The 18,164-nt window shown below is 40.2% G+C and overlaps 1 protein-coding gene across 2 annotated transcripts in view; it reads left to right on the plus strand.

Annotated features, from left to right (window-relative positions):
- dclk1a (doublecortin-like kinase 1a) overlaps positions 1 to 18,164 on the plus strand; it is a 66,275-nt gene that overhangs the window by 46,452 nt on the left and 1,659 nt on the right. Inside the window, exons 7-16 of one of the 2 annotated variants that reach the window (XM_034683833.1) lie at positions 8,719 to 8,800; positions 9,205 to 9,377; positions 10,569 to 10,688; positions 13,684 to 13,830; positions 15,393 to 15,526; positions 15,717 to 15,794; positions 15,911 to 16,007; positions 16,105 to 16,185; positions 16,272 to 16,385; positions 16,605 to 16,678. In XM_034683833.1, coding sequence (XP_034539724.1) covers positions 8,719 to 8,800; positions 9,205 to 9,377; positions 10,569 to 10,688; positions 13,684 to 13,830; positions 15,393 to 15,526; positions 15,717 to 15,794; positions 15,911 to 16,007; positions 16,105 to 16,185; positions 16,272 to 16,385; positions 16,605 to 16,678 — 1,100 coding nt within the window. The remainder of the gene's footprint in view (positions 1 to 8,718; positions 8,801 to 9,204; positions 9,378 to 10,568; positions 10,689 to 13,683; positions 13,831 to 15,392; positions 15,527 to 15,716; positions 15,795 to 15,910; positions 16,008 to 16,104; positions 16,186 to 16,271; positions 16,386 to 16,604; positions 16,679 to 18,164) is intronic. The other variant, XM_034683832.1, reaches the window with a different exon arrangement.

The following is an 18,164-nucleotide window of genomic DNA, read 5'->3' on the forward strand; positions in this document are numbered from 1 at the left end:
AAATAGAAGTGGGTCAGCACAGATTTCAGTGTTGAAAGAGAAGGAGGTTGGCAAGAGTACAGCTTTTTTCTCAAGTCTCTTTTTCTTCCTGCCTACTTGTGTCTGAATAAACACATCCAGGCTGGTTGATGCAGACAGAAAACAGCGCTCGCATTCTGCTGCTCTTTCTGCTCTTTTCTTCAAATCATTTCTCCTGTAAAAGTCAGGGTTTGGAGAGGTGAAAGAAGAGAGCAAATCAAAAGGCTATGACTAAAAAGGGAAAACAAGCTGCACCATCATCTCAACCTTAGACCAAACACCCTCTCTCATTGCCTCACATTTCCATCAAACATCAGCCTCCTCACATTAACTTTGTCGCACACTTCTAACCTCAGTGACCCCCAGGGTTCAATTCTAGTGTTACACAGCTTCAAATTGCAGTGTGAATTCCACAACAACAGATTATTATGTTATTTATACCCTCTGATACTCTGACACTCAGCCTGCAACGGCTTGTCTGGAAGAGAGCGAGGGAGCGAGGAAGCCTTTACAGCCCATTATCTCCCCTCCTCACTCTGCAGCTTCACACAACAGTGTAATTCTCTGCTCCTCTTCTTCCTCTTGCTATCCACCCTGTAAGCCATTCTGCCTCTGTCCTTTTCCCTCCCTGACAGTTTCTAATTTCTCTTTCAGTCCGTCTCCCAACATTCGCCAGCTCCCCCCACACCCCATCACGCACTCTCTCTCCTCCCCGTATGAAAGGGTATTAACTTCACAGGGAGTAAATTATATTCCATCATTTCCCTTGTAGATGAGTTCTAAGCTTCTCTGAGAAGTAGGCGCCAAGTTTCTGACACTGTGTTTGCACATTTTCTCTCCTTTTTTAATACGTCCTCTGTGGAAATGTGCATGAATAATCATAAATAAGGAGGACACGCACACAAATCCTTTTACTGTTATGCTAACAATGGCAGGAAAGTACATTTCTCACCCTGACGCATAAAATGGATCGCTAAATTTATCCAACTCATGACTCAGAAAATTACCCAGAGACTGCAATTTAAATATCTACGATATTAGGAGAACGTCTTTGGCTCAAGAAAGAAAGTAATACTTCTAGTTTCAGCTGCTAAAGCTACAATAAATCCATTTTCTTTGCAGCTGCTGAGCCTCTGTGACCTACTACGACGAGCGCTGCATTTAAATAGTTCACCTCGCTGGACCCTGCATTTAAACACTTACAGGCACTTTGCTGCCTGATGTAGGTTGCTTGCACAGCTCAGACTATCAGAACCTATTTCCCCAGGCTGAATGTACACACGTAGCAATGCATTGTGGCTCACACTTACATTACAAGGCTGCATGCTCACGCAGGCGTGCACACATCTTCATGGGAACTGCACACGCATCACTTAGACGGTCATGTATACGTCAGAAAAAAGCACTTATATAGACGAGCTATTTGTGCAGTAATCCGTCTGACGCATGCTCGCACATGTTATGTTTTATACATTCAGTGCATGCTAGTGTGACCCATTTTTTATGAATCAACAACAGAAGCATGAAGGATTGGTCCACATTCAAGAGGCCATTTATCATCCTCTTCCCCTTTGTGCTTATTTCAAGCTCTCTTGCACGCTAGGGGCAGCCTAATTCCACGTATTTATATTGATTTAATATTTTACAGGACAGCTACGGACACATGCATCGATGCACAACACATTTTGAATTTTGTTTTCAGTCGATATCCACTCATACAGCACAGACAGAATCCTCCTCCCTACCTTTATGCTCCATCAAAAAATCAGACAGGGAGATAAATCATTCAAAATGATAACGCATAGAGGGTAATGAGCAACAGACTGAAGGAGAGACAAACAGAAGGTCTGTGTTGCTGATACGACAGCTGTGATGCAGTCAGGTAGCAGTGTGCGAGAGACAGGGAGCGCTGATTGTCAAGTGTAGTGTGTCACCTTCATCCTCCTCTCACCATTGATTCATCCGTGTCCGTAATCCACTGAATTGCATGCTCCATCTCTCATTATTGTCGTCCATATTGTGTGTTGGGTGATTCACAAATTAAATTATGCATGTGAGTGTGTGTGTGTGAGACTGAAATGAATGTTTGTACCATGAACTTGTTAATTATTGTCTCATCTCATCCATATGAATGTCGTTACTAAAGATTGTATTTGTTTTTTTGGGGCTGTGTTATATTTCTTATTTCATGTTGTGTTGATGTCAGTACATAGTTTGTCTGGTTTTTGTTCCCAGAAAGACCGGCTGCCTCACATGAGAAAACTGTGAAATGATTTTAAATCTTAAATATTGTTTCTTTTACTTCAAACGCTCACCAATCATTCAAAACCTGCTTATATTTACATATCTTGAATGCATCTAAAAACCAGGAACATCGTTATTTTGCACAACGTAACAGGGTACTATTTTTTGCACTGCAATTTACATATGCATAAGATATGCTAATTATGTGTGTTCTTTGCTTAAAGGCACATTATATTTCATAACCTGGTCCATTATCTACATTTACTAATTTTACCATGTGAGGCAGCCCGCTCTTTCCGGCTCATGTGTTTCTGTTTGTATTTTCTTTGCTTGATGTATTAATTTCCATTTGTTGATGTCATCATTAAACTCATTGTCATTTCATTTTCATTTCGTGCTCCTTTTTTTCTGTTTCTCCTGCTCCTCATTTCGGTCATTTGTTCATCACAACAAACACTTATATTTTTAGTAAATGGATGATGCTAATGACTGTCTTCATAAACACATTAATCACCCGTTCTACTGTGTTAAACTTTAGAGCAGTGGTTCTCAACTGGTCTGGCTTTCAGGACCCACCATCACCCCTTAGCGATAAGCCGCGACCCAAATCAAGGAACATTTTTCAATTTATCAAATTGATTTGATATAAAGATAGTGCAGATTGAACCTGAGATACAGAATATCAGATTATGCCAACACATAACATAAACAAGTGTACTGGTAAACTCAAAACGACCAGCAAGTGGTGATGCTAGAAGAAGAAATATGCCCTTTCACACTCTTTTAACTGCATTTTAATGTAAATCAAAAAGTGCATATTAGGGACACAAGGTTTCAAGAATGTTATCAATCAATCAAGCTTTATTTATATAGCACCTTTCATACAAATCAAATGCAACCCAAAGTGCTTTACAGCGATTGAAAAACGAGAAAGAAGCATAAATGAAACAATGGCAAGACATATTAGGGGACAATAATAATAATGAGAAAAATAGTAATAATACAAATTAAAAATAGGAACAGCATAAAATAAAATAAAATAAAATAGAGACCAATGCACACCAAAATAAAATATGTGTAATTAAAATAAGTTAAAGCATCAAAATTAAGAATAAAAAATTATTTAAATAAATAGATTTTAAAGAAAGGGTAAGGATAAGAGTTGAAAAATAAAACTAAGGCTAAAAATATCAATAAAACTGAGTAGATAAATACAAATTAAATAAATGAATGAATAAATACATACAATAGAATAAGTTATGCACAAACATGAAACAAATAAGTCTAACTAGTGAGAACTAGTTTCAAAGAGATTCAAAAATATGTAGTTTTTGCACAACATAACATGTTCTAACAAAAAAAAATGATGCTATTAAAAGAGAGAAGACTGTTTTGTTTCCAAATGCCGCTTTAATTTTGACGGCTTCATACTTTCACTTGCCAACACCTCGGTGCACACAACACACTGAGGTTTTTGTCATCCTTTTTTATCAATATATTATAGTCCATATTTAATGTAGTCGCTGTATTATTTGCATTTATCCATGCTTATTTCCCATAAGCAAAAAAATGACTTTGATTGTCTTCTACACTGTAAAAGCATGGTGTCACAATTTTTATTTACATTATTTTTCCCCAGCCAAAAGTGGGTCCCCACTCAAAACGAGTCCACGACCAACCAGTTTAGAAACACTGCTTTAGAGTGTTTAGTGCAGCAGAGGCGAGATTACAACACACGTGATCCCAGAGGTGTTTTCATCTCCTTCGTCTCACTACTTTTTTTTCTCCAAACTTAGTCCTCGTCTTTTTCTTAATTCTCCCAGAAGCATTTAATCAGGTTCCCTTGATTCTCTAAGATTGAAGTCCTTCGGATCATGATTAGAAAACTCTTCATGTCCAACTGGCAGAGCAGAAACCTCTCTTAACCCCCCATAGAGTGTTGATCCTTTCAGATGACAGTCAAGTAGATTATGTTTCCTGTCTGTCTAGACTCCAAAAATAAGAGCCAAGAAATACTATCTCAAGTACCTTGTGTCCTTTATGAAAAGCAGAGGAGGAACTTGGGACCAAACAAAGTACCCTGTTTTCATCCAATCTTATGAAACGTCTTCACAGAAGCAAACACCAATAAATCCTGGGCTTGCTGGATTCTGCGTGACAGCAAAAGTGACAAGAAAATCCTGCCGGAGGAGAGCTTTTGGCTCAGCCTGGAGGACAGAGAGTAAAAGAAGACTTTAGGATGTGTCATAATAAAAAATTCAAACGAAATCTGGAGAATTTTGTAACGATAAAAAAGACTTCCCATTCAGACACAGAATAAATTAAGTCAACCTCTACGCAGATGATGCTCCGCTGTGAGCTAAATCATGGACATCCTGTTTGGTTGACATTTATGCACTGATCAGTATTCAGTCGCTGAGTGTTGCCCTCGCCGGTTTGAAGAGCAGTGTCTGCAGCTGTGATGTAAAAGGTCTGTCGGTGTGCTGTGAGTCATAGCGAGAGCACGAGTGTAACAATGTGGAGCTATAGGAATATTTTGTATTGTGGACAAGACAGCTCCTGCCAAATCTAATGATCAATAACAAGTAGTGCAGAAATCCATGCATGTTTTATTCCTCATCATCTAATTTTCTCTCGTACTCTGTCGCTCCATCTGTCTCTTACTTTCTCACACAGGAAAGAGAAGACACTATGTTCATAGAAGGTTGCCTGCAGACAGGAACTGGCCATATATAGGCGTCTGTCTCCACACTGGAAGTCTCATAAGCATCCTCTTTCTTTCTCTCTCTCTCCTCTCTGTGAGCAGTTTCCATAGCAACAGTATTTTGTTTCCCTCGGTGGCAGCAGGAAGGGAGAGGAGATAGGAGTTCAAAATGAGAAAAGCAAGAGTAGAGGACAGGGCTGGACCAGAGATAAGGCCACAAGGGAGGTTAATAAACGAGTCTGGATGAGACAACAGAGGAGTGCAAGAGAGGAAGTTTGGGAGATAAAGTGCAGGAGGGTCATCGGCTTTAGACGCATTAAGTTGGTTGGGGGGGGGGGGTACTTGTTCTTGGATGAGTGCCCTATGAAAGCAGCATTACATAAACCAAATTCAGGCTGACTCAGAGCTACATTCACCTGGTCACAGCAGCAGGGATGAGGAAAAAAAGAGCTGACAGCTACTTTGGCAGAGATGTAGGGCAGCCCAGCTCTGTAAATAGTTTTCAGTCATCTAAGTAATTACGATGGGTTGAATTTTCCTCTCTCAGCCATGACAGCCAGCTCTTTAGGCTATATCATGGTTTGACTGAACATCACAGAAATAAGAGGTTTAAATCAGGTACTTTATAGCTTTATACTTAAGTTTAATTTCTGCACCCTGTCTTGTGCACACATTTTCTTTTCCCAGATATTTTTCTTTCTTTTTTTTTTTACATGTACTAGAAGAAGTTAAAATTTGATTACATGCATCACATGATAGCAGATTTATTAAGCTGAACAATGGCAGTCAGCATATTGAAAATGCTGACTCCAACTAACCTCCAGATACTCAAACCACTGTCAAAGAGGTGGAGTTGAGGTCATCATCTTGCAACCTGGCAAACAGCTACCAATTAGCCACGCTCCTAATTATTTCTAATTATAAATAACTCTTAGCCTTAATATAATCTATACAGATAAAATTATATCCTCTCTGTAGAGATTTCAGGGATAAAGAAACAGGACATCCAGGGATGTGTCTAGAATTTTTAGACTGGAGTGACCGTACTGAGGCTCAGTCTTCAGCAGGGTTCGCATGCAGTATGTGTGCTCTCACACATACAAGCAAATGGCATTTATTTAGCCTTCTTTTCTCCACTGCTATTCTTAGTTTTTGAAATGCACTTACTTCATGCCCCCTCTGCAGAAGTGAGTGTGACCTTGTTGGGCGACCCCAGTCATAGAAGTCTGGACATGCCCCTGGAAATATGAAAAGCCAGCAACTAACTTAAAATACAAACACGCTAGTGAAAAACATTGATTAGAAGATTATTTTATTAATCCAAAATGATTTATGTATACAAAAAATAGTGTCAGTGATTCGACAGCAGTCAGCATTCCATGGCGATGGTTTCTTATCTGCCTGTTGCGGTCGATTTAACATGAAACTGTCCTCATTCAGCTCTCCTTCTTCTCTGAGCTCTGCTTTAAAAATAAACGAGGCAAATGCCACAATTAACTAAAGTGTCTTTCACCTGCTCCGCTTGTTGCTAGCACTGCTAGACGGGATCAAATATTAAAGTATCTAACTAATCTTTTAGCCACATTGTTTATCAATATGATGCTGACGGTCACTAAAGTTTTTGCCTCACCTCAGGGTCGATGGTCTTAAACAAGCAGAAGCAAAATGTGTTGGAACTCTTTTCTGCGGATTGATTCGATATGACATGTGATCAGTTTGTCTCAGGAGTTGCTTATGTTCATGAAAGTTAATAACTGTTGTCAAGGGGTTTTGACCAATCAGAATCAAGCATCTTACCCAGCCAGAAGGTTTTTTATTTTACCTTTATTTTACCAGGAATAGTCCCACTGAGATACAAAGTCTCTTTTACAAGGGAGTCCTGGCCAAGACAGCAACATAAAAAGTTTCACATTGAGAACAAGACAAAACATATAGTAACAAGTAACTATTACATCAATTTATAAATTAGCAGTGTAAAGCTCTAAAACGTGCACAAGCTGATCAGATGATCCTTTATCCTAGTTTTAAAATCCTCCAATCTGATAAACCGATCCATTTTTAGGTGACCTTGAAGCTCAGACCAAGATGAGGGAGCAAAGACATTAAAAGCACTTTTACCAAAGACAGAGCGAGTCAGAGGAATGACAAAGAGAATTTGTCCATGGGGCCGAAGATTACAGCCACTGACAACTTTAGGAGTCAATAAGGAGTATAAATAAGATGGCAGCTACTGTAGTACGGCCTTATAAAGAAAGACATACCAATGCTCCATCCTTCTGTTGTGTAAGGAGGACAAGCCTACCTTTTCATACAAGATACAGTGATGTGTGCGTAATCCTAAGATCAGTAAGAAAGCCAGGTGATAAGCTTTAATACAGTCTATGGTAATAAGCCATAATAATGTATTGCTAAAATCGTCCTTGTTGCACTCATCACGCTGTTACAAAAGCTTGCTTGATTATGTTGACAACAAGGCTCACATCCATTAATTCAGCAACACTTTAAAGACCTTATCTCGTCTAAGGAGCCAGGAGAGTATGACGGGTGAGTCATACGATGTGTTATGAATTCCTCATAAGAGAGCATTCAAAAACTACACCTGCCACTGAAACGACAGACCAAAGAAAAGAGTGTATCATCATCAGCCAGACAGTATTAGTCAGAGGAAAAAGCCACTGTCACACTGCCGATTCTCCGCTCTATCTGGGTGCTACATTTCTGACAAGTCGCAAATAAAGACTGGCTCATGCATCACACACGTAGCGCAGACCATTTACAGCTCAAACTGCTCTTGTTAATAATTCACACTGGCCAGGGGGGGAGGGGGGCTCCGTTTATATTTGAGCCAAATTATGCTGGAGTCCACTTTCATCAGTGGTCAGGCTGCAGCTGCACCTGTGGGATTTATTCCAGGGCTGGAAACCCCCCCAGACTGTGAAGATTTTTTTTCCCCTGGAAGATTCCAAGGGAAGTGAGAAAAGATAGATATTCATCTTGCAAATGAAGGGACTAACTGTTCTGTAAAATGTAGCAAAAATAATCCAGAGCCAAATTGGTTCTCGAGGAGAGAAAGATGGACAGGAGTGGAGGAAAGCCAGGAGTGGAGGAATCTCATTTACAGTCCCTACTAGATCCTCGCTCCCCACCCTCGCTGCTTCCATGACAACCAGATAGAAAGTTAAGAGGTGGAGGGCGTAATGAGTTTTTGTCTTTATAGATAGATGCAGACGCCGCATCACAGACGCTCCTTTTTTTTACCTTAATGACCTCGTATACTTACAAAACGGATGAAAGGAGGTGCTCATCCGCCTTCATTAGACACCCAAACCTGTGTTTTTATGTTTTATTAAACGCAGAAGTGAGTAGGTGTAATTATACAGACATTACTTAAGCTTCTGTGAATGGAAAAGGAGCTTATTTGGATGCAATCGTCTGTTCAATGTGGACACACACAGGTGCTTTGCTGAATAAGTAGGCGGTTTATATTCAGCTCAGCACCTTAAGCAAATGTGCTCTGGCTCTCTGTGTGAGCTCAGTGTACACATTGCACGGGGTAGAACAACACAGCAGACGGACATGTAAACACAAATACAGACTTAAGGAGGGTCTGAGGATGAGGGGAGTTGCAGAATCTTGCATTCCTTGCATAGGAATTGTCACAGAAGGGACTGTTTCTTTGTTCAGTGTTGAGTTGATTGCAAACTCTTTTTTTTTCAGGATTAAATAAATGTCTTTTAATTTTCTCTCTGCAGGGATCCCAGGGCTCTTCCACCTCTCTGTCTTCCACTAAAGTTTCCAGCTCAGTGGAAGACGGGGATGGAATTGTGAATGAAGGTGAGAAAAAATGTGTGTTACAAGAACGCCCCATCTGTCTATCAGTGTGCCAGGGCGGTGTACTTGCGAATATCATGCATGTATGAGTCATGTCTGTGACCTTTTGATGCATCACTCTCTCTCTCTCGCCCACCTCCACTGTCTGCATGTTCTTTCTTTGATTAGTACTGTCTGTTTTCATCACCACCAATGAGGTCTTTCTTTACATCTCTGTTTTGCACTGCACGGTTACACTACAACAAGTATGTGTGGTTACATTTTGAAGAAGGTTTGCAAACTTTGATTTCATAACATGCATAAAAGCTACAATCTCATCACAGCCTTTTACAACGTCTCTGTTTTATTTACTGAGTCACTTCCTTGAGTCTTATAGGTGCTTTAAACTTTGCTCTTCCTCCCTCCAGCTGAGGTCGTTATCGATGAGGTTCCAGCTGTGCCGTCCTACATATCAGACCGCTACAAGGTGGGACGCACGTTGGGTGATGGGAACTTTGCAGTTGTTCGGGAGTGCGTGGAGCACTCCACAGGACGGGAGTACGCTCTGAAGATTATCAACAAGGGAAAATGTAGAGGCAAGGTAAACAACAAAGTATGAGTCCTCATTAGAGGGCTGGATGTGGCTTTGAAATTGCATGCCGAAACATGTAAAACAGAGACAGTTATTTTTCTTTAAAATCAGCTTAAGAACAAGATTTTAAAGTGCATGGAAGTCATCCTTTTTAATGTCAAGAAAACAAGGGAAAAAGTCCAGTTTCAGGCTCTGTACACGACATGTTTTGCAGAATGAAGTACAGTTTTATCAGTGTATGGAAAACATTCTTACATCAAAGAGAGCGTAATCCTTAATTTCATCCTAAATTGATGATATTGCTAAATTTGGAGATGTGAATTTCAGAGCAAAAAAAACAAGTCTACATGAAGTATTTAATATTCAGATCTATCTTAGAAAACTGTACAGAGAGCTTGCACATAAAAATATATATTATTCATTAATATTAAAATATTGATATTTCAATGAAAATGGAAGCATATTTAGTAATGGCTGTTTTTATTTCATCAGTACCAAAACTTTGAAATATGATAGAGACATTGTAGAAACTCCTTCAAAAATACCTTTAGGTGGGGTCTGTTGGCCTAGCGGTCTAAGCACGTCCCCCATATACAGAGGCTGTAGTCCTTGTTGCAGAGGTTGAAGGTTCGACTCCTGGCCTCAATCATTTCTGCATGTCTACCCCCACTTTCTGCTCCCCACATTTCCTGTCTGTCTTCAACTGTCCTATCCATCGAAGGCAAAAATTGTCAAAAATAAAGATTAAAAAAATACCTTTAAGTTAGTGTCACAGTACCTTGTGTCACTTATCCTGTCTATTAATTAATACCATATAAGAATCAGCACCATCATAATAATTCACTGCCAGTTTTGCTGTAGTGATGTAAGAAAGTACCCCAAGGGTGTGGCAGTACATCCTGACATCACCGTGGATGGGTGTGGCCCATCATAGGTACTGACATGTGAGGAATATGAAAAATTTCAACCAGAAGGGACTGCAAGACTCTGCTTTTCAGCCTGGTGCTTGTATCCCTTATTTGATAGAACAGCTTTACAGAGACAGGAAATGTGGACCAGAGTGACAAGGACTATAACCTCTCCTGATGGGGTGCCTGCTCTACCAGCTGAGCTAAACCAGCACCCTGTGGAGGTGTTAAGTTTCATTTTTTAATTAACTTTGCCTTGTTAATAAAAAATCTATTTCTATTCTTATTCCAGGAGCACATGATCCAGAATGAAGTGGCAATCCTACGCAGAGTCAAACATCCTAACATCGTTCTGCTCATCGAGGAGGTGGATACTTACAATGAGCTCTATCTGGTCATGGAGCTAGTCAAGGTGCGTGACCATTTTAATCCATGATTCAGAGTTTGTTGTGTTTTTGTGGATTATGTACTCTGGTTATGACCAAGCTGGGATATTACACCAAACTAGTGTATTGCCTTGAAGATATCCCCCACAAACTTTGTTGGTGGTAATTATCTCTAACCTGAGAGGAGCAGGGAAGCAGAAACATTGACAGACACAGAGAAGCAACATTGAACCGGCGAAGCAAATGATGAATTCCAACTAGTCACTCAGAGTGGGACAGAGACAACCGGTCTGTGGCCGCGAGCGCTCGTGTGTTCACATTCTTTATTCTCTCTGGCTCTCTGAGTCAAGAAATGTTTGTGCATAATTCAGGAGCCAGGAATGTGATCCATCTGTTCGCGTTGCGGTGTGGAGTACTACAGAATATAGATGAGAGGCAATCTGTGGAAGAGATGTGCGAGTGTGTCCAAAGTAGGAGGATCGAGTGGAGGCTGGGGATGAATGAGGTGGAAAGAGCTGCTGTGAGAATGACAGGGACTAAGAGCTGCAGAGGAACAGATGGAGGCTTTAAAAGGGGAGGCGAAGGATAAGAGCAGCAAGGGCGGAAGAGCGATGAGGGGAAAATATGGTGGAGAGTATGGTACACAGGTTTTTGCCTGACTCTAAGTTCCCAAGTTTTAATGAAGGTAAATCTGTGAGGCATGTGACAATGGTCATTAAGACAGAGGTGCATGGAGCTGCTGAGAAGAGCTTGCAAAGCAGCTTCAACCAAATTCATTTGTACTCCTGTATTTACCATTTTCACACGGCAGCCATTTTCCTCTGACATCACATTCAAGGTGGGAAGCTCAAATATGATTCTTGTAGTTCAATATGTGTTTTTGGCTTTTAATGATTGATTAGGAACTAGAAGACAATGGATTGGGAAAAATTGGGACATTGCACCATCTATCATCTAAAAACAGCATCCAACTACTTCTTAGCTAACATTACAGCTTCATATTTAAATGACACAATAGGAAAGGGCTAAACTAGCTTAAGAAAACATCAGCTACTTAAACGTTGTAGTAACTAGCCAACTTTTATGCTAGCTCAAAAGTTTTTAATTCAAACATTAGCTGTTGTGAATAAGCGGTCATCAAATGTGTAGTTTCACCTTCAATATTGGTGCGTTCCATTTACCATGTTCCCGCTGTAAACACAAGTTGTTTAGTCATTGGCTCCTGTTGTTGTTAGCATTGTTGGCTTGTACCAAGTGATATGTTTGATTTAATTATAAAAAAAGGATTTCTGGTAATTTGCTTAAAATATTGATTTATATAGCCTTTAGCACAGAAAAAAAGCCCCAAAGTGCTTTACAAAGACACAAAATAATTACAAATAATAAAAAAACACCTGGAGCAGCCATCTTGGATTTTGAGCTCAGGGTTACTGAGGTTCCTTCTAGTTTCTGAGTCTGAATTTCGACATATTCAACTGGCATCTCTGACTTTCCAACTTCTAAGATCAAATTGAACGCACCATATGACCCAATGTCCCTCAAGTATCCATCGTCTTTTCGGTTTTTCTTTTTAACAGATTTCTAAGCAATAAGATTTTGAACTTGGATTTAATACATTGAACAGAATAAAGAGCTCCCAACCTTGAGTGCAATATCAGAAGAAAAAGGTTACTAAGTGAATACAGTGACTTTTTTTAAAACATCAGAAGCCATCCTCATTATTGCTTTAATGGGACAAATTCCCTGTGCCAGCTCCCAAAATCTAGTGGAAAGTACAAGAACAAAACACATTATCAGAGACATTTAGGTTCACGTTTTGGAAAAAGAAGTCCAACAACATAAAGCAATGTTTTGGGAAAAGTTTGTCCACAGAGAAACTATTCTTTATTCCACTGGATTACTATTGATACTTTAAAAATAGTTAAAACCACTACGTTTCAAAGGGATCAAACAGAGAATCTCCATGTGGTATCAAATTTAAAGCAAATAATGCAAATAATAATTTTTTTTTGGGAACCATAAGTTGCCACTCAGTTAAATTCATTGCTAAAAGTTAGACCCCATGACTCAGGGCAACTTTGGTTTTACATAAGTTGTCTGTTACTCATACACCTGCCTCCCTGCCTAAAACCATGGAGTCCAGACGGGGTTGTTACGCAAGCAGGAAACCTCAGTTTAGCAAAGTTACTTCTAAAATAGCATGCCATTCAACAACTTCTCTGAAAAAAGTGTTTATATGAGTCAATAATGAATACAGTGTGTGTAGTGTTGTAATATTTCTAGTAGTTAATTTCACAAAACTGGCAAAAAAAGAGAGAGCTAACAGAACACCTGATTGCTAAGCAGAGATGATTGTAGTCGATTAGTTTAATTAGATGTAGTCTGTAATTACACAACACTAGTTATAGGTGTGATGTCGGGGTGTCCACACACTTTTGGCTGCACACTGTAGTGGAGATGAGGAAGTGAAAACTTAACAGGTTAGGCATTGGGCAGCAGAATTTAACAACTCTCAAGTTTAAATACCTAACTGTTGCTTTGCAGGTCAGACTCTCACAGTTTGTGGAGGTAGAGCTAGAAAGATTCAGCCCTATTTTAAGCCTTGCTCTACTTAGTCCACTCAGGGAGAGAGGCACAGAGAGGATGTGAGAGAGAGAGAGAGAAAGAGAGAGAGGGAGAAACTCATGGAGCATAAAAAATGTGAGAAACTTAGACAAACAGAGAAAGAGAAGCCGGAGAGGAAAGAGAGATTTAAGGGGAACAGTTAAAATGAAAGGGAAATATTAAAGACATAGGGAGGAGATGTTTGAACCAAGGTGGAGAATGAGGACACAGTTTACCCCTCCAGCTGCTGAGCAATGGGAACTCATCATCGCTGCTAAAATCAACTTTGAACACGAAAAAACTCTTTTCAGCAGAAAAGAAGAACAACTTTTAAAACTTTGGATCTGTCAGGTTCTGTTTCACAATGTTCCTCGTGCTGAAAATACATTCATCTATTTTGACTTTTTTTTCCAACAGGGAGGAGATCTGTTCGACGCCATCACCTCTGCCAACAGATACACGGAGAGAGACGCCAGCGGCATGCTCTACAACTTAGCCAACGCCATCAAATACCTCCACAGCCTCAACATTGTGCACAGAGACATCAAACCAGAAAACCTGCTGGTGAGTTGCTACAGCGAGGGACTATACTGTAAACACAGTCATGTAACATGCCGCAGTATAGCCCCCCCCCTCCTCTTTCTCCCTCCTTTCTGAATGAACTGTGAAGTGATATCACTCACTCTGGACGCTCATAGAGGAGACGATGACTCATACCTGCTGCCCTCTCTCCACCCGCACACTCCTTCTCCGGCACCTCCCTTCTGCCAACCTCTAAGTTAACTTCTCCTCGTCTTCCTCAGTGATGGTCAGACTAGGCTCAGACTCATCAGAAATGTTCCAGTCCACAGCGAGCGGAGCAGCTTCAGTTGTCACATTCAAACTTAATGACCTGAGCAGGGTTCAGTGGTTCCTCTGCAGTGTCTCCCCTTTGCTCTCCTGCTGTTACAATTATATAAGAAGTGCTGATGAGAACAGAAAAAGTCAACCCACTGGATGCTGGCTCTGTACTTTTTCCTCTTCAGGGTGTCACTTCCCTTAAGTCTTGAAGGTCATGATTTTGAGTTTAATCATGTGTGTAGCAGGATAACAAAAAAAGAAAAGATAGGCTAACAATATCTGAAATGTTGGATAAAGCTCCTGTGGAATTTCTAGAGTTTACTTTAAATGTCAGGAAATGAATTATTACATTTCTAGGTCAATTTCAAACCTGCATTAAGGGATTTTTAGCCGCTCCTGGGCAGCATAATAAGCAGCAAAGACATGCTTCCGAAGTGTTTTATTCTCCCAGCAAAGTCCATTTACATATCCAGCAGACACAAAAACAACACTGACATTTATTTATAGGCGTCTTTATAGCCACCTGGTGATCGTAAGGGCAAATATCACTCTACTTTTATCTCTGTTTTTGGTCACTACCAACTCCTGATTGAAATATCTGCCTCTTTATATGCTAATTGCTTCAATGTTAGAAAACCGTTACCCCTTTCTTGTTGTTTGGTGATGGGTTTTTAGCTTTTAGCCTGTGAATAGACACTGTGAGGATGCTGAAGTACTGTAAAGTTTGGTGCAACTGCCATTCAACCAAAACATGAGCCGAAAGAACCTAAAATGCTCCATAAATCAGAGGTGATCCACAGATTTCCCTTAGGGTTATTCTACAACATGCAAGTTTGTCCATTTAAGTACAATCTGCAACCTCCAAACTAGTGCTGTTGCTGAAGTCTGAAGTGGTAATTGTTTCAACCCAACATGTGCAGCAATGGGGTATTTCCAGGCTGTGGCGCCCCCAGGTGGTAGTATTAAAAAAGACAGTGTAGCAGACAGCATTGTATAACTACTTCCCAAATTGGCACAAAGATTTGACTCAGGGACACTGTGAATGAAGGTTTGAGACTCCATCAAGGCTAACAAAATCAGAATAATTCAACAGATGCTTAGATGTCTCTAAAACTCCTGCTACAGATTCAGATAATACACATCTCCTCTGTAGAAGGGATAGAATTCAAAATTTGTATGCCAACAAAAAAAGCAGAGTTTGTGCTTCACAATCATGATCACAGTGGTAGCATTAAAGTCACTCCAGGACCTGCTTTAAGAGCCTCTGTTGTTTTCTTTGTGTTTAGGTCTATGAGCATGCAGACGGCAGCAAAAGCCTGAAACTAGGGGACTTTGGCTTGGCGACTGTGGTAGACGGACCCCTCTACACTGTCTGTGGAACCCCGACATATGTAGCACCTGAAATCATCGCAGAAACAGGGTAAGAGAAACAGTAGTTGACATATTATCAACAGACTTCAGTTTGGCTGAAGGTTACAGAAAGAAAATATTTTCTTCTCGCAGAGAAATCTAGTTCTAAAAGGCTCAATGCTACCTTGCATGGTCACTTTTACCCTATCTTTTGATCTAGCCATGCCTTGAAGTTATAAAACTTCTTCGTCTTTGTGCAGGTATGGCCTTAAGGTTGACATCTGGGCAGCTGGAGTCATCACCTACATCCTGCTGTGTGGTTTCCCACCTTTCAGAGGGTACGTTCGCTGCTTTTTACACACTGATCTTTTCAGAGCCAAGCAATGTGTTAATCATTGCAGCATTTTCTTTGTGCAACAACAACACCTTCATGTGGAAATGTTTCTTTTTACAGGAGCAATGACGATCAAGAAGTGCTCTTCGACCAGATCCTAATGGGACAGCTTGAATTTCCTCTACCTTACTGGGACAATGTGTCAGAAACAGCAATGGTAAACATCCATAACTGTGAGAACATCCTCTGTTTGTGTTAGATTCACACGTCTAAAGGAGGTCTCTTAACATAAATCTTATTCTTTGCTGCTGCAGGAGCTGATCAGATCCATGTTGGAAGTGGAGGTGGACCAGAGATACTCTGCTCTCCAGGTGTTAGAGCACCCTTGGGTCACTGTAAGTAGAGTTTTATTGAGCTGATTGGATCTCTCACATGTCTTCTCTGGGACGCATAGACTCATGTTTTATCTCTTCTCTAACAGGATGAGGGTCTATGTGAGAATGATCATCAGTTGTCAGTAGCAGGGAAGATAAAGAAGCACTTCAATACCAGCCCAAAAGTCAACGACACCACTGCAGGAGTGTCAGTCATCTCTGTAAGTCACTATACTGCTGTAAACTACAATACCCATAATTCTGATCTGACAGTTATGTACAGACTGTTAATGGTTTTATTCAACTTTATTCAAGTTGATTGTTCTCTTGTTCTACTTTTTAGTCAGATACAGCTTTCTAAGTGAAGTTTGTGTCTTGTGGTATTTCTGTTTAATACGCCGGTGCTTAGATTGATTGTACTGGTTTCTCTTTGTGTTCAGCTGGATGACAGCTTTTCTATGCAGAGATCTGGGTCGTTGGATTTCTACCAGCACCCGGGCATGTACTGGATAAGGTACGCCAGGTTTCCATAGAGACACGGCCAGTTAGTTGGTCAAAAATCAGCAAAGTAGTGTCTCTCTCCCGCCCTGTGTGCAGCCCTGCTCAATGGCTGCTGCTGTGCTGCTGCTTTCACGGCCTCATGTCGTCTCTGCTCTGTGGTCTTTGTGCTTGGCTTTTTTGATTTGTATCCCCGTCACTTGAAATGCATATTCCACGCATTGTTGTCGTCTGTATTTTGTTAAGCCTTGTCCTCTTTGTTGTATCGCCACGTATCACTGTCGTCTGGATTTCTCTGGATATGAATGAGGAAGCCAAGTTGCCCTCAAACATATTCCTTTGACTGTTCATTTCCCCCCAAATGCTTCTGTTTAATATTTAAACAGAAAAACATTTTGATACATGGTAAACAAACCCATGTTGCTGAGATTTCCAGTGAGTTACAGTCGTTGTTTGTTTACACTATTTCACCATGAAACCTGCCTTCAGGAATAACCCTGTTCCCCAGCTTGTTTCAGTGTTTTTGATTGATGTCATGCACCCTGCCTTGCTGCCTCTACTAATAGCATGGCTGCTTTTCACCTGCAACTGCCAAACTGCTGTTATGTGATGTAATCCAGTACTGATTTATGGAGGACCAAGAGAATCATGATCTCTTATCTAGGAATTCACTGGATGATTTTTAAAGCAAGTGGACAATGACAAGAGAGGTTAATAACAGACTATAATTTATTCGTAACACATGATTATATTAATAAAGTCAAAAATGTAATGTTATCTAGTACTAAAGATGGATTTCAATTAACAAAAAGGCAAAATATAATACACTGAAACTTACTATTTCTGTCTAAAGATGGCTAACAGGATTAAGATTACCTTAAATGAGCTAAAGATATTAAATATTTCAAATGAAAACAACATACATTAGTTAACGGTGTCAGACAACAGCTAATATCAGCATCCAGCCAACGACTAGCTAATGTTAATTTTAGCAGGGAAGTGGCTGAAAATATTACTTTAGGAGTTATACACACTAAGAAAGGTGTATATTTCATGCCAACTTCATGTTAGCTCCAAAGTGGGTGGTTGAATGCTAACCAAGATTTGCTTAAAGCTCCTGTGAGGAGTTTCTAACTGGTTATGATACCATCCAAAACTTACACTAATGCCTCATCATGACATATGGAAGCAAACAAGACCACCAGGAAAGAGACTGGCTAACTATGTGTAGTTATTTTGAATGTCAGAAAAGGCTTCAGGGGGGTAGGTGTCAACTTGTTATGACATTTCCCACTGCAAATACTCACAATGAGTGAGGTCTTGACTGTTAAAAGACAACAGAGAGTGATCTGTTGCTAAAACAAACCTTACTTCACATGTAAAGGACAAAATCACGTACTTATTTTGGCCACTAGGGGCACCAAAATTCACATGGACCAGTGTTCCTCCCAGGAGCTTTAAGATAGGTTGTTAAAAACAACATTACTGGTAGGCTTCTAGAT

This window comes from Notolabrus celidotus, chromosome 5 (genome assembly GCF_009762535.1).
Source record: "Notolabrus celidotus isolate fNotCel1 chromosome 5, fNotCel1.pri, whole genome shotgun sequence".
NCBI lineage: Eukaryota > Metazoa > Chordata > Actinopteri > Labriformes > Labridae > Notolabrus > Notolabrus celidotus.